The 16,887-nt window shown below is 36.6% G+C and overlaps 1 protein-coding gene across 5 annotated transcripts in view; it reads left to right on the top strand.

Moving 5' to 3' along the window:
• HLTF (helicase like transcription factor) overlaps nucleotides 1–16,887 on the top strand; it is a 51,083-nt gene that overhangs the window by 4,739 nt on the left and 29,457 nt on the right. For all 5 annotated transcript variants that reach the window (XM_079100500.1, XM_079100503.1, XM_079100501.1 and 2 more), the window contains exons 3-9: nucleotides 2,907–3,073; nucleotides 4,264–4,397; nucleotides 5,245–5,342; nucleotides 7,767–7,841; nucleotides 7,969–8,160; nucleotides 11,251–11,346; nucleotides 16,234–16,318. In XM_079100500.1, coding sequence (XP_078956626.1) covers nucleotides 2,907–3,073; nucleotides 4,264–4,397; nucleotides 5,245–5,342; nucleotides 7,767–7,841; nucleotides 7,969–8,160; nucleotides 11,251–11,346; nucleotides 16,234–16,318 — 847 coding nt within the window. The remainder of the gene's footprint in view (nucleotides 1–2,906; nucleotides 3,074–4,263; nucleotides 4,398–5,244; nucleotides 5,343–7,766; nucleotides 7,842–7,968; nucleotides 8,161–11,250; nucleotides 11,347–16,233; nucleotides 16,319–16,887) is intronic.

The following is a 16,887-nucleotide window of genomic DNA, read 5'->3' as shown; positions in this document are numbered from 1 at the left end:
TCTTTTAAATTTTTTTTTTTTTTTTTTTTTAAATCTAAGCAGTCACCTTTATCTGCTCTTAATTTCTTCATGTGGTTTCAAGTCAGCGTTTAGTATTTTTGGATTTCAGCTTGAAGAACTTCCTTTAGTATTTCTGTGGGTCAGGTCTGCTTGGTGATGGATTCTTTTGGTTTTTGTTTCTCTAGGAATGTCTTAATTTTTCCTTCCTTTTTTTTTGTGTGTGTGGTACTGGGAATGGAGCCCAAGGGCACTTTACCATTGAGCTACCCCTAGCCCTTTTTATTTTTTACTTTGAGACAGGGTGTTGCTAAGTTGCTGAGGTTGGCTTTAAACTTGGGATCTTCCTGCCACAGCCTCCCAGGTAACTGAGATTGTAGACATGCACCATTTATGCCCTACTTCATATTTGAAGGGTAATTTTGCCAGATACAGAATTCTTTGTTGAGTTTTTTTTTCTTTGTTTTTTTAATTCCATTCTCTTGTGGCCTCCATGGTTTCTGATGAGAAATCAAGTCTGTATGTGATGAGTTGCTTCTCTATTGCTGCTTTCAAGATTCTTTTGACAGTTTGATTATGTTTTGTCCAGGTGAAGGTCTCTTGAATTGATTTTACTTGGGGTTTGTCTAAATGTGTAGATTAATGTTTTCCATGAGATTTTGGAAGTTTTCAGCCTTTATTTCTTGTCATATTTTTTCTGCTCCTTTCTCCTCTCCTCTGGCACTCTGTTATGTCTCCTTTTGTATACCAGATGTGATACACAGACCTCTGAGGCTCTGTTTATGTTTTTTTGTTTTTCTTTGTTCTGTTCTTTAGAGCCCAGTTGACCTATCTTAAGTTACACTGATTATTTCTTCTGTCTACTAAAGTCACCTATTAAGCCCCTCTACTGAATTTTTTATTTTAGTTATTATACTTTCTGACTCCAGAATTTCTTTGGCAAGATCAAATTCTCATGTTTGAAGAAATGGTTTGCTGTAGGTCTTTCAGCATATTTGAAGTGGTCGACTTAAACTCTGTTTCTAGTGTTGAACATCTGTGCTTCCTTAGGGACAGTTCATTTTTTTTTTTTTTTTAATGTATAGACCATGCTTTGCCCTTTCTTTCCTTTCTTTGCATGACTTGTGCTTTTCTTGTGTAAAATGGACGTTTAAAGTAATGTTCAACTCTGGAAATCAGATTCTCTCTTTCTAGGGTTGTTTGTTATTGCCAGTTTTGGTAATTAGTGTTTGCTAGTGTCTCTTCTGAATTAATTCTATGAAGGCTATTCATTGTGTGTAGTTACTGAAGTCTGTACTTGGTTGGTTTAGTGGTCAGTTAATGGTTGTACTGGAACCAATAGATTTCCCAGCCTTTGTTTAGAGTGCCTGTGTATGTTGGGGACATTCCTTCAAATCTCCAGGGCAGGGAACAGCTTTGCCTTAGCCTTTATTTCCTGCTTGTTAAATGTCTCAAATTCAGCTAGAGGCAAGAGCAGAGGATTTTCTTAGGTCTTTGCTTAGATTATGCACATCCGTGATGATGTGGATAGTCCTGTTTGCATGTGGCCTTTCAGAGTGCCAGGGATAGATTGGAGTTTTCAAAGCACCTACTGACTTCTCATTCCCCAGCTTCTCCATTTAGGCCTTTGGTTATTCTGTTGTTTTTTTTGTTGTTGTTGTTCTAATTATTATCCATTCCTCAAGCAGCAATAATGTTAAGATATTTGCCTGTAAAATTGTGCTTGAGAACACTCACCTGGGAGGCTTTCTCACCTGCCCTCTGAGGTGGCCTAAGAGGTCAATTATAGCCCGTAAGTGGAGTCTTCTAGGGAACCCTCACATAGGTCAGGTAACAATGGTTCTTTGGGAATGGATCTTTGAAAGCACTGTAGCTCTGCTGTCTCTGGTGAGTGCCAGGCTGCTTTAAGAATCTCAGTGGGTTGATGTTTTTAAAGGCTGCTCTGTAGCTGGGGAGTTGGGAATGGAACTAAGACATTTACATTCGGCCGTGTTTTCTTGAATAAGCACTGCTTCGATTTCTGCCAGTCTTTGATTATTTTACAGAGTTACAAAAAAGTTGATTCAGTTTTATTTTATATTTTTAGTTGTAGATGCACATAATATCTTTATCTATTTGTTTACGTGGTGCTGAGAATTGAACCCAGTGCCTTATGCATGATAGGCAAGTGCTCTACCACTGAGCCATAACCCCAACCTGATTCTATCAGTTTTTCTGCTTTTTTTATGGAGGAGAGAATTTTGGAAGTCCTTATGCCATTTTCGATGTTTCCATCCTCAACAACTTTTTAATCAAGTGGAATCAGAAAATAGCATGGGTTGAAGGCTCAATAGGTTTTTTCCTATACTAGTTCCATTCTGAGTTAAAAGAAAAAAGGCATTTGCCTTTTTTCCTTTCTAAATTCTAGAGAATTGTGGCTCAAGAAGCAGCCTGCCTGGGTTCAGATCCTAGCAGTGATACTTACTTAGCTTTGTGGTCTCAAGCAAATGACTTAACTTTTCTGTGCTTTAGTTTCTTTCTTTATAAAATGAGAATAATAATATGCCTATCAACAGAAGCATGAGAATTTAAATGGTCAATATGTGCAGTGTATATAGTGCAGTGTACATGTGTAGTATACAGTGTTTGGCATATAGTAAGCACTCAGTAAAGGTATTTTTCAGAAGTTGTCACTGGTTTATTAACTTTCCAATGAATATAAATTAGAAAAGTAGTACAAAAGAATCATGGTAAAACATTTTCCTTTATATTTCTAGTTTGATTCCAAACGACTATATTGTTCTTATAAGCTGTGTTTAGCAGTAGCATTAAAAAATGAATAGTAATTCCAAGTAAAATATAATGAAGTCAAGTTGCTATTGTCTGTTCGTACTTCTAATATAATGTTATTATCTGTTCATTGTTATTAGGTTAACAATAATGAAATGGTTGCATTACAACGAGAACCTAATAACCCCTATGATAAGAATGCCATTAAAGTAAACAATGTGAATGGAAATCAGGTTGGGCATTTAAAGAAAGATCTGGCAGCTGCTTTGGCCTATATCATGGACAACAAATTGGCACAAGTGGAAGGGTAATGTACTTTTAGAGTTTAGTTTTAATATTGTGAGTTAACGCTATCTTAGAACTTGCTAGAGCTGCATAAGACCTAGGAAGGTATTATGGTACCTTTTGTCACTATCCCTTCAGTTAACATGTCCAGTTCTCTTACTGCCTCCACTACCCAGGCATCCAACAACTGTCCTCTTGTTTTCCTATTAAATTATTACCATCGAGAAAAAGACCTTGGTTCATAGGTTGGAAAGTATACTCCACCTCTCCAAACCTTATCATGCATAGGTTTGGGAATTCAGAAATGTATGTAGATCAAAGCTTGTAAACTGGTAGCCTGTGATCAAATGTAGGTGAGTTTTGTTTTGCCTGCTATTTTAGGAAATATTTTCATTTATTTCCAGTATCCAAATCTGGATATTTACATTTTATACTGACTAGTTTTTTCCTCTCAGTGTAAAACTTAAGATTTTTCTCTTTATGAATGGAAGACCCGCCGATGCTGGACCCTTGTTCCCACGTGCCATCAGTTGACTGAAGCTGATAGGAACTCTTAGCTCAGGCATGTGCTATCTCAGTTCTTCCGCCTCTTTTTTTTTTTTTTTTTTTTTTAGTTACGATATTCTCCTCTTGGTTACCTTTTCTTTTTTAGGCCTTTGTGTTTAAGTATTTGGAATATTCATACCCCAGTTCTAATGCTTAGGATATTCCTATCTTAATCACAGGTGAGTTTGGAAGATAAAATGAGTGCTCAGCAATGTCTCATTTTGTTTTCTTCTTTGTCAGTTCATAGTTTTTAGATACTGAGAATGAATTTTGAGTGAATCCTGGATTAGAACTAGTTCTTCCAGGTCGTTCCCCATCTTCCCTGTGGTGGCTGCCACGGTGGTTTTCTTAGCCAGGGCTTCATCCTCAAATGAAGTTACAGAATGTTTATCTTGCAATTTTGTCTATAAATGGTTATATTTTGAACTGCTTTATCCCTTGGTCTGTTTCTTTTGGCATTCTGTTCTTGAAAAGTACCTTTGCCTTCTGATTGTTGCTGATTGTCTTTCCTGTCCTTTTTCTCTTTCAAGTCCGTCCAAATGGTCAGTCTCCTTCTATTTTATTTCTATACAAAATTTGAATTTGCAATTGGAATATTTAACATTCTTAATTAGGATTAAAAAATTCTTCTAATTTCCCTTTTTCCCCTTCTCCTAAATATAATAGGGTAGTTCCCTTTGGTGCAAACAATGCTTTTACCATGCCTCTGCATATGACTTTTTGGGGGAAAGAAGAAAATAGAAAAGCAGTTTTAGATCAGTTGAAGAAACATGGATTTAAATTGGGCCCTGCACCAAAAAGTAAGTTTAGGATTTAACTTGATGATATTTAATATTATAAATGTAAGAATTGTAACATTTACTGTCTCTTTTAAGTTTGGTTGGCCAGACTAATTTGTGCTGAAGGCCCTAAGTTATTACTTGTTTTTGGAGTCTTTTTGAGGAAATCTCTGATTTTTACTTTTGTTTTTCTTTTGAAATAGAGTCATGCATCACTTAATGGGAACAGATTCTGAGAAATGCATCATTAGGTGATTTTGTTGTTGTATAGACATCATAGAGTATTCTTAATGCAAGCTAAGATCGTGATGTTACTAGGCCATATAATCTTATGGTACCATTGTCTTCTCTCTGGTCTGACACTAATCAAAATGTCATTACATGATGCATGACTTTAACTGGATTCACACACATATATGCAAAGAGCTCCCATGGACTGTGTCTTAAATTCCCCCAAAGCTAATGTCTGAAAATTCCTGATTTTAAACATTCCTTTTGAAAAATTTTAAATAAAATGCATCTCCCAATAGGGGGTGGAAGAGGATTGTTCGATTGGCAAGAGTTTATTCAAGTACTGTGGAATTATTTTAATAATGTGTTTTTGAATTAGTATTTAACAATTTTTTTTCTAGGGCTTGGGGTGTAGCTCAATGATACAATGCTTACCTAAATTCGTTTTAAGTTTTTTTTTTTTTTTTTGGTGGTTCTTGGGACTGGTCCCAGGGCCCTGGACCTGCTAGACAAATCTTTTTATCACTGAGCTACTTTCCTTAACTGTATGGAAATTTTTAGCAATTTGTCATACAAGCTTTAAAACCCATTTCTTTTTATTTCCTGTGATGATTTTATTTTTATTTGTAAATTATAGCTGTGGGATTCAGTTTGGAAAATAGTTGGGGCTCTGGAAGAGCTGGACCGAGCTACAGTGTGCCAGTTCATGCTGCAGTGCAGATGACAACTGAACAGGTGTGCTTCTCTTTCATTTTGTACTGTGGTCTAAAGTGAATTTTAAATGTAGAAGGTTGATATTTAAAAGAGTAGGATACTATCTATGTGCTGGTATTAATGATCTTCATATTGTTAACATGGTAAAAGCTGTTATATAATAAATAGTATATGTGTGTATATATCTATAAACATATACATATATACACATATTTATATTTGTTTGTAAGTAGTATCTTAAAAGCAGTGATAAAGAATATAGTTATCCCTTGGCATCCACAGAGATAGGTTCCAGAATCCGAAAGTCCCTTCTACAAAATGGCATAGTAGTTTTCTTTTCCTTTATTTTATTTATTTTTATTTATTTATTTTTAATTTTTCAAAAAATTTTTTACAGACTGCATTTTGATTCATTGTACACAAATGGGGTACATCATTTCGTTTCTATGATTGTACACAGTATAGATTCATACCATTTGTGTAGTCATGCATGTGCACAGGGTAATGATGTCTGTCTCATTCCACTGCTTCTCATACCCTCTTCCCTCTCATTTCCTTCTACATAATCTAAGGTTCCTCCATTCTTTAAAGTCATACACATCCTCTAGTATACTTTAAATTGTTACTGGATTGCTTATAATACCTAATGTACTGTAAATGCAGTGTGTACAGTTGTACTATATTGTTTAGGGAATGACGAGAAAAAAAAATATTTACATGTTAAGTACAGGTGTAGCCACTGTAGGCCTAGCTGTACGTTGTTCCTTGGCTGGTTGGATCTGTTCTGCCAGAACGTGCACTTGACTATATCTGCATGGGATATTGTTCCTTTTCAGATTTGCAAAATGTCAAGTGGTAATTTAAAACATCAAAGTTTGAAACTTACTCCTCCTTTCAGGAAGGTTGCAAATAAAATGGTAAAAATTAACTCCAAATCTTGGCATTGCTTTAGCTCTTACTTTGTCCAATTTATAATCTAGGATACTATTATCCAAGTTAGTTTGAAACAAAGTATATAAAATAAATAAATGCAGATCAATTAAAAATACATCAAAATATTTCAAGGTCTCTACCTCCCAGTGTTAGTCTTATTGTCTTCTAATTGTGGTTACCATGTTTTCCCTTTATGTTCTTAAAAGGACTTGAGCCTGTACCTTGGGGGCTAACCTGGCTACCTCTGCTAACTTTTTAGACCTGTCCTGATTTCTTCTAGGTTACTGCTATACATCCATGTGTTAATTTGCAATGCTAACACCTGCCGTATATGTTGCTGTAAAATTGAATCAGTTTTAGGACCACCTGAATTAGGATAATAATGAAATCATCTTAATATTTTGTAGCACATAAGTTTTTTATTCTGTTAATAATAAATGAAATGTCATTGATTTAAAAAAGAGTCAGAGCTGATCACCATGGCATATGCATGTAATCCTAACAGTTTGGGAAGAGGGTCACAAACTGGAGGCCAGCCTGGGTTAACTTGGTGAGACCTTGTCTCAAAATACAGTTAACAAAGGGCTGGTGATGTGGCTCAGTGGCAGAGTGCCCTAGGTTCAATCCATAGGACTATAAAAAGAAAAGAAATATACCTGGTAGGATTGTCAAAGTAATTCAGATACAACTAACAGACTCACAGAATTTTAGTGGCAGAAAAAAACTTTGAGACCATCTAAATTGTTTATTTCTTTAATTTCACACAAATAATATATAGGCCCACAAAGCTTAAGCACCTTGTGCAAATGTATATGGGCTTATTTGTGATAAATATGTGATTAAAACCTAGAACAACTTGTAACTAACAATCTCCACCCCCCCACACACACAGTGCTGGGTATCAAAACAAGAGTCTTGTCCATACTATACAAGTGCTCTACCACTGAGCTACATCCCCAACCTCTGTAGGCTTTCAACTATAATGCAGTTACTTTTTAAAAAAAAAAATTGTCGGTGTAGATGGACAACATGCTTTTACTTTATATGTTTATTTTCAATGTGTTGCTAAAGATGAAACTCAGTGCCTCACATGTTTTAGGCAAGTGCTCTGCCACTGAACTGCAACTCCAGCCCCTGCAGTTATTTTTCATAACAAAAAAGGAGAAAAACCTATTCATTCTTCCTTCAGTGAGCAATATAGTATCTTAAGAAGTTAATTTATGTGCCTTTTGTTATTTGACTCTTTGGTTAATGAATTAAATATGAATTCATATAATCCTAGCTATTTGGGAGGCTGAGGCAGGAGGATCACAAGTTAGAGGTCAGCCTGGACAATTTAGCGAGACCCTGTCTCCCCAGATTAAAAGGGCTAGGGATGTAGCTCAGTGGTAAAAGTATTACTGGGTTCAATCCCTAGTATGGGGGTGGGGGGAAAGACATGAAATCTCTGAACTAGGTTATAATTATCGCTTTGACTTGCTTAATGGTTTTTCTTGTTGCTGTTTACTACAGCTTAAAACAGAATTTGACAAATTATTTGAAGATTTAAAAGAAGATGATAAAACTCATGAAATGGAACCAGCTGAGGTATTGGGCATTTTAAAATATCCTGATGATCTCTACCTTTCTTAGCACAAGATCAACTCTTTTAGTTACTGCACTTAGAAAAAGGAAGGACCTAACATTTTTTCTCTGTGTGACACTTTGATTCTAGGCTGTTGAAACACTGTTGCTTCCACATCAAAAACAAGCTCTGGCTTGGATGATATCCCGGGAGAACAGTCAAGAGCTCCCGCCGTTCTGGGAGCAGCGAGATGACTTGTACTATAACACAATAACAAATTTTTCTGAGAAAGACCGGCCGGAAAATGTCCATGGAGGAATTTTAGCTGATGACATGGGTTTGGTAATTAATTTTTCTCAAATTAACAAAACCTTATTTTGTGATTATGATTTTGTCCAAGTTGCAGGATAAGTGTCAGTTTAGGACTAGATTTCATTTTTAGTGAAGACAGGCCTTGTGTGTAGGGGGGCTTCACTTAATGCTCAGTTTTTTTTGTTTGGTTAAAGAGAAATTTATTAGGTGGCAGTTGTGGTATAAATGTGTATTTTTGAATTTTCTTTGTTTTTTGAAATTTGGGGTAACCTCACTTTCATAGGTTTTCTTCAAAAAAGTAAAGGCAGGGCGGCAGGGCTGGGGTGCAGGTCAGTGGTAGAGTGCTCGTCCAACATGCACGAGACCTGGATTTCAGTCCCCAGCACAGCAGAAAATGGGTAAAGGTAACATTAGGTTAAATGGTATTCTCTCACAAGTATTGTGACCAATACGGAGTACTCAGTGGGCATTCACGAATATTCTGAGTAGATATGTACGAATCACACTAGCCGTTTTTTATATAATTTGGTCTCAGTAACTTTTTACTCTTAAAAATTATTGAAGATGACAAAGAACTTTTATTTTTGTGAGCTATATTAATATTTATAGCATTAGGCTTGAAAATATTAAAAGGAACAGTTGACAAAACTACTTGTTAACATAAATAGCACATTTTTAAATGGAAAGTATTCCAAAGCAGTTGCAATTTTGTTGAGAACACTGGCATTGTTTTACATTTTTCCAAACCTTTTTTGATGTTTTGAATGACTGGATGACACCCACTTTTTTGTGTCTGCTTCTTATTTCAGTCTGTTGTGAATATGTTGTTTTTGGTTGAAGTATATGAAGAAACTGTGTTTATATGGATATTTAGTTATGAAGAGAAACGTATTTTAATAGCTTTTTAGATAATTATAGATTTGATTCTGTGCTGAAACCCAACAAGAATTAGTTTATTACAGGTTAATAGTTATAATATGGAATTTGAAATCACGCCAGTTAACTTTTAATAGCACTGCATTAAAATTTAGTGTATCTTCCACGCTGAATCGGTGTTTTACCTGTGCGTGATTTTATAACCAGGCTCATTCCATGAGAAAATATTGACTCACTGTGACACAGATGTGCCAAATGTTGGTGCATTTCATTATACAATATTAAAAATTTTCATTCTTTAGTATGACCACTGATTTTACTAGAAAAGCATATATATTTTAGGAAGCTGCTGGATTTGTAGTGTCACAAGTTTTACAACATTCTGATTTTCATTTGAAAGTTCAGATTTTATCCCTGAACAACAAATACTCTCAGTTGTTTTTCTCTTTTTAAAAATGATAACCTTGCTTTGTTGAATTTTCGAGATTTATTTTGGATACTCAGTAATGAACAGTGATAGTTGCCAGTCATTCTTCCAAGTAAAAGTGATGGTGTCCTTAAGAGGTGGCTGGTTGAGCTTGCAGCTGCCTCAAGTGATTTTACTCCAGAGCCCCCATGTTTTGATATGCAACAGAAGTGTTTCATGTGTACCTCCTGCTCTGTTAGAATCATTGGAAGGTCGTGTACTTCAGAGGTCTGACTTGGTCAAATGAACAGGGACCGCTTCATCAGCAGCATTCTTTTTTTTTTTTAATTTATTTTTATTGTAAACCAATGGGATACATGTTGTTTCTGTTTGTACATGAAGTAACAGCGTACCATTTGCATATTCATACATTTACATAGAGTAATGATGTTTGATTCATTCCGTTATTTTTTTCCTTCCCCCCCACCCCTCCCACCTCTCTTTTCCCTCTATACAGTCCCTCTTTCCTCCATTCTTGCCCCCCTCCCACCCCCCATTATTTGCCATCATCAGCTTATCAGTGAGATCATTCTCGTCTTTTGGATTTTTGAGATTGGCTTATCTCAACATGATATTCTCCAATTTCATCCATTTGCCTGCAAATACCATAATTTTATTATTCTTTATAGCTGAGTAATATTCCATTGTATATATATATATATATATATATACCACAGTTTCTTTATCCATTCATCAATTGAAGGGCATCTAGGTTGGTTCCATAGTCTGGCTATTGTGAATTGAGCCGCTATGAACATTGATGTGGCTGTATCTCTGTAGTGTGCCGATTTTAAGTCCTTTGGGTATAGGCCTAGGAGTGGGATAGCTGGGTCAAATGGTAGGTCCATTCCAAGTTTTCTAAGGAATCTCCACACTGCTTTCCAGAGTGGCTGCACTAATTTGCAGTTCCACCAGCAATGTATGAGTGTACCTTTTTCCCCACATCCCCGCCAACACCTATTGTTCATCAGCAGCATTCTTAAGAGAAACTGGCTGGTTGCTTCTCTGAGCATGTGGCAGTTGGGGACACAGGGCCTGGGTGCCATGTCCTGCCTTAGCTTTGTTTCCTGCCAAGGTGCCAGCACTTTCCACATGGCTATGGGAGCATTAGTGCTGCTGTCAACCACATGAGGTCTCATTAACAGTACAATAAAAACTGCTTTGACCTCACATTTTCCTGAAAGGGTCTTGGGGCCCACACAGTGAAAATTCCTATTTAACACTGCTTTAAAATTGCCAGATATTTACCTCTGTACTGTTAACTACGAATTATACTGCAGAAAAAAACTGAAAAATTAACATGTTTTCATTTAAGAAAAATATACAGAAAGTATCATGCCCTTTGTACTTTAGTTAAGTTGTGGCTTTTAAGTGTTTATCATTTTAAATCAGATTTAATAAAATCATGTCTTCATAAGCATACTAGGATTTTCTTGGCAAGCTAACTGTAAATAGTATCATGATAAAATTAATAGTTCTGAGTTAATGCAGAATCTTAGAAAAGTAGTCATTCAGTAAATGACATTATCTGAGTTGCTTGCACTATTTTATAGTATAAATTAATAATTCCTAATGTGGTGAGGAAAGCATTTCTTAACTGGAAAGATTCTCTTTTTTTGTTAGCATGTTTATCATCTAATGTAAGGAATCTGTATTTCTGTGACCTTGAGTGATATTTAGTATTTGATTATTTTAAAATTGGTTTTAGAACATTTTCTGACAACTGGGTTTCAGCATCTGACTGTTGTTTTTTTTTTTTTCTTTTAAACATTTTAAAGGGTAAAACTCTTACAGCCATTGCAGTAATTCTTACCAACTTCCATGATGGCAGACCTCTTCCTGTTGAGAGAATTAAAAAGAATCAACTAAAGAAGGTAAAGTATTAATAAGTGTGTTTTTCTGTGAAGTCTCTGGCTTACTGTGAAATTTAAATTTCATTAAAAAGTAATTGCTAAGAAATTGATGATACATTTGATGGTACGATAAAAGAATGTCTCTTGTGTTATAAGAGTCAAAGTGTTACATTCTTGAGGGTCATTAGTAATACATATCAAGGATCTAAGTGTTCGTAATCTTTGACCTCATCAGTAATTTTAAATAATCTGCCCAAGGAAGTTATCAGCAATCCATTTTTTTCCAAAGATAGTAGTTCAAGTTATTTCTTCAGCGTTGTTTTCTAAGTACACAATTTGAAATGTCTCTTTTTAGGTAACTGTTAAATTACCACATAGCCATAAAACTTAATGCTCTGCAACTGTAAAATCTAAGTGATGAAGAATACTTACTTTCGTATCTGTTTGTTCTTATTGTTTTGCTAAGTGGGACATTAAACTCAGGGCCTGTGAATGCTAGGCCAGTTTTCCTCCACTTGAACTACACTCCCAGCCCTCATGATATTGTTTAGTAAAAGAACAAATGCCAGGTACAGATGTGTAATACTCATGTCGTCAGTGTACTTACGTACTCTGTGGGTACCAAAGTGTTAATGATGATAGTTTATGGCCTAGTGATGAGACTGTGGGTGGCTTTTCTTGATACTTTCTGTATGTGTGTTTAAGGTGTATACACATAATGTATTTATGTTGTTTCTAAGAATTAAAAATCATTTTAATGGAAAAATAAATGTGATTAGAAAGAATTAAAAATCAGTAGAAAGAGAAAAGTAAATGTTACTAGAAAAAAAACATTATTCTTTGTTTTTACCTGAAAATCCCAAGAACTTTAAAGTAGGCTAGGGCAAAAGGATGCGTGCAAAATAACTTTCTTTGACCCAGCTGTTTTCTCCTTGTGCTGAGTTTCTGAGCGGCTGCTGCTTGCTCTCCTGCCGCCTTCTTCCTGGCAGTGTGCTCTTTTAGTCCCCACCTAGGTGCATTGCCTTCTTTTTGCTTTTATTGGGAGGTAAACCTGTTGGGAGCTCAGGTTCAGTGCCCTGCCGTGGGTAGTATACTGATTTGTCTTGTTCTTCCTACATGTAGTTACTAAAGTGAAAGTTCTAGGGTTACAGAATTGGTAGAGGCATATACAACTGTTTACAGCATCAATTATCAATTGAAAAATTATCAGTTATTACTAAAGATGTCCTTTGTTTTTCTCCAAGATTAGCAGTGCATTTGAAGTGTTATAGGAAGGTTTAAGGATCTTCATTTTAAAGATCCTATTTGAAATGGAAACTGAAAATGTGATTTCTCATCCACTGAAATGTCCCTGTCCTTATCCCCTTGTTAATGGTTTGTGTCTACATAATAGCGAGAACATTATACCTTTGGTTTTCTGGGATTGGCTTATTTCGCTTAGCATGATAGTCTCCAGATCCATTCATTTACCTGTGAATGTCAAGAAGTCATTCTTTATGGCCGAGTAATATTCCTTTGTGTATATATACCACAATTTCTTTAACCATTCATCTGTTGAAGAGCACCTGGGTTGGTTCCATTGCTTAGCTATTTAGTGAATTGAACTGCTATGAATTGAACTCCTGTAAACATTGATGAGGCTGTGTCACTATTGTATTAGCATGCCGATTTGAACTTCTTTGGGTGTAAACTGAGGAGTGGGATAACTGGGTCAAATGGTGGTTCCATTCCTAGTTTTTTCAGAGAGGCGAGGTGTTAGATTATTAGAAATTATTGATGAGGTCAAAGATTATGAACACTTAGACCCTTGAGATATTACCAATTGCCCTCAAGAATGTAACAGTGGATTTTAAGGAATTTCCAAACTGCTTTTCAGAGTGACTGCACTAATTTACAATCCCACCAACGATATATGAGTGTACCCTTTTCCCCCACATCCTTGCCAACATTTATTATTACTTGTATTCATGACAATTGCCATTCTGATTGGAGTAAGGTGAAATCTCAGTGAAGTTTTGATTTGCATTTCTCTGATAGCTAGAGTTGTGGAACATTATTTCATGTATTTGTTGACTGTTCATATGTCTTTTTTTTATTGTAAACAAATGGGATACATGTTGTTTCTCTGTTTGTACATGGAGTAAAGGCATACCAATTGTGTAATCATAAATTTACATAGGATATGTTGTTTGATTCATTCTGTTATTTTTTTCCCTTCTCCCCACCCCTCCCACCCCTCTTTTCCCTCTGTACAGTCCTTCCTTCCTCCATTCTTGCCCCCCTCCCTAACCCTCTTACCCTAACACTAACCCCTCCCACCCCCCATTATGTGTCATCATCCACTTATCAAGGAGATCATTCGTCCTTTGGTTTTTTGAGATTGGCTTATCTCACTTAGCATGATATTCTCCAATTTCATCCATTTGCCTGCAAATGCCATAATTTTATCATTCTTTATGGCTGAGTAATATTCCATTGTGTGTGTGTGTGTGTGTGTATACACACATATCAATCACAGTTTCTTTATCCATTCATCAATTGAAGGGCATCTAGGTTGTTTCCACAATCTGGCTATTCTGAATTGAGCAGCTGTGAACATTGATGTGGCTGTATCTCTGTAGTATGATGATTTTAAGTCTTTTGGGTATAGGCCAAGGAGTGGGATAGCTGGGTCAAATGGTGGTTCCATTCCAAGTTTTCTAAGGTATCTCCACACTGCTTTCCAGAGTGGCTGCACTAATTTGCAGCCCCACCAGCAATGTATACGTGTACCTTTCTCCCCACATCCTTGCCAACACCCGTTGTTGCTTGTATTCTCGATAATCACCATTCTAATTGGGGTGAGATGGAATCTTAGGGTAGTTTTGATTTGCATTTCTCTTATTACTAGAGATGTTGAACAGTTTTTCATAAGTTTGTTGATTGCTTGTAGATCTGTGAAGTGTCTGTTCATTTCCTTAGCCCATTTGTCGATTGGGTTATTTGCATTCTTGGTGTACAGTTTTTTGAGTTCTTTATAGATTTTGGAGATTAGTGCTCTACCTGAACTATGGATTGGCAAAGATTTTCTCCCACTCTGTAGGCTCTTTCTTTACATTGCTGATAGTTTCCTTTGCTGAGAGAAAGCTTTTTAGTTTGAATCTATCCCAGTTATTGATTCTTGCTTTTATTTCTTGTGCTGTGGGAGTCCTGTTGATGAAGTCTGGTCCTAAGCTGACATGTTGAAGATCTGGACCTGCTTTTTCTTCTATAACCTGCAGGGTCTCTGGTCTGATTCCGAGGTCCTTAATCCATTTTGAGTTTAGTTTTGTGCATGGTGAGAGATATAGGTTTAGTTTCATTCTGTTGCATATGGATTTCCAATTCTCCCAGCACCATTTGTTGAAGAGGCTGTCTTTTCTCCATTGCATATTTTTGGCACCTTTGTCTAGTATGAGAAAATTGTATTTATTTGGGTTTGTGTCCGTGTCCTCTATTCTATACCATTGATCTACCTGTCTATTTTGGTACCAATACCATGCCGTTTTTGTTACTATTGCTTTGTAGAAGAGTTGAAGATCTGGTATTGCGATACACCCTGCTTCGCTCTTTCTGCTAAGGATTGCTTTAGCTATTCTGGGTTTCTTATTCTTCCAGATGAATTTCATAATTGCTTGCTCTTGTTCATATGTCTTTGAACTCTGAAGAATATGCTTGCTGTGCAGAATAACATAATGAGTAATGTAAAGGACATCCTTTACATGTTTATGAATTTTGGGATTATAGTTTGTATACTGTTAATTTAATGATTGCACTAGATTGAAGACTTGATTGGAAAATTGACAAAAATCATTTTTAACATCTTCTTAGAGCTAATGCATTAAAAATTAGGTATCCAAACTGGACATGGTGGCATATGCCTGTAATCCCAGTTGCTGGGGAGGCTGAGGCAGGAAGATCACACAATTCAAGGCCAACTTGGGCAATTTAGTGAGACTGTCTCAAAATAAAATGCAAAGGGCTGGGAATGTGGCTCAGTGGTAGAGAACTTGTCTGCTTGGCTAGCATGTGCAAGGAGGCCTGGGTTCAAGCCCTAGGAGTATCAGAGAGAAGTGAGAGGGAGGGAGGGAGGGAGGGAAAAGAAAAGTTCCTGGGTTCAAGCCCTAGGAGTATCAGAGAGAAGTGAGAGGGAGGGAGGGAGGGAGGGAAAAGAAAAGTTAACTATTAACTCTTCCAGTTAATATTTATCTCTGAAAATGTTTTTGATTTTAATTTGTTGAGACTGGTACCATTAGAAGGGGCTGGTTCTTTTCAACCAATCCCCCCACCCCACCCCCCAGTGCTAGGGATTAAACCCAGGGCCTTGTGTCCTAGGCAAGTGTTCTACTAAGTTCTACCCCAGCTCCAACCACAGTTTTAGTAGAACTTTAATAAGATTTTTATGCCGTGTTTAAAATTCCACTTTTATAGTATTTTTTTTTTGAATTCATGTATACATTAATGCAATTTGAAAAAAGGGTACACACGGAGAGAAAGTGGAAAAGCAGGGCTGACTGGAAACCTCTGCTAGGGTAAGAGTGGAGGCTCTCTGGGACCTGCACTGCTGCATCTTCCTGTCCCGGGATTTCAAGAGAAAAGTAATGTCTTTGCTTACATGAGGTAAAGCAGTGCAGGACAGGATCTTTAAATCTGTTTAAAACTGTTACTAGGCTGGTGCGGTGACAGACCCCTGTAATCCCAGTGACTCAGGATGCTGAGGCAGGAGTATCAGACCAACCTCAGAAACAAGGTTTCTAAACAACTTAGCAGACCCTGTCTCAAAAAAAAAAAAATTACAGACTGGGGATGTGGCTCAGAGGGTTCAGTCCTGGGTACCAAAACCAAACAAACAAAACGGATAGCACCAGTAAATAATGCTTTTTCACCCAGGAATGTAAGGAATGTAATGTTAAAGATGAGTCTGAGAAACTTGGAGGAAACAGTTCCAGTGAAAAGGCAGATGGGCAAAGCAAAGGTAAGCATCAATTTTAAATATGACCTGATACTTGCTTTATATTTTTCCAACCTTATAATTGTAATTTTGGCTTTATTGTACAAAAATTTAGGATCTCTTTTTGAATGACCTCATGAGGATTGGTTTTCAATAAAGGTTTCATTACAGAGGTGACTGGGTGACTACACAGGTCAGAAAGCTGGGAAGAACATTTTTGGTTGAAAAACATAATCCCATGGAAGGACAATAAGTATGTTTTGTTCTGGGCTCAGTGTATTTCATGTTATTTATAATGCATTGCACAAGAATAGCAGCAGATAAAGCTAGAAAGATAGGTTAGAGCCACATTCTGAAGTCAGAGGAGAAATGAAGAGAGACTTGTGGACTTGGCAGTGATGTGACTTCACAGAATCCCTTTCTGAAGATAGGTTAAAGCATTGTGAGACTGAGCGCATTTTAGGTAAGAATAAGGTGACTGTTTGGTAGTAACTGTACTAAAATTTGGGAGAGGAACAATACATAGGAAAACATTTTTGAGAGAGAACAAAGTTGAAGGTGGGGTTTGGGTTTTTTGGTTTTTGGTTTTTGGT

Source organism: Sciurus vulgaris, assembly GCF_902686455.1.
Source record: "Sciurus vulgaris genome assembly, chromosome: 10".
In the NCBI taxonomy this organism is placed as follows: domain Eukaryota; kingdom Metazoa; phylum Chordata; class Mammalia; order Rodentia; family Sciuridae; genus Sciurus; species Sciurus vulgaris.
The sequence above is the reverse complement of the archived record's forward strand: the minus strand, read 5'-3'. Positions and strand labels throughout refer to the sequence as shown.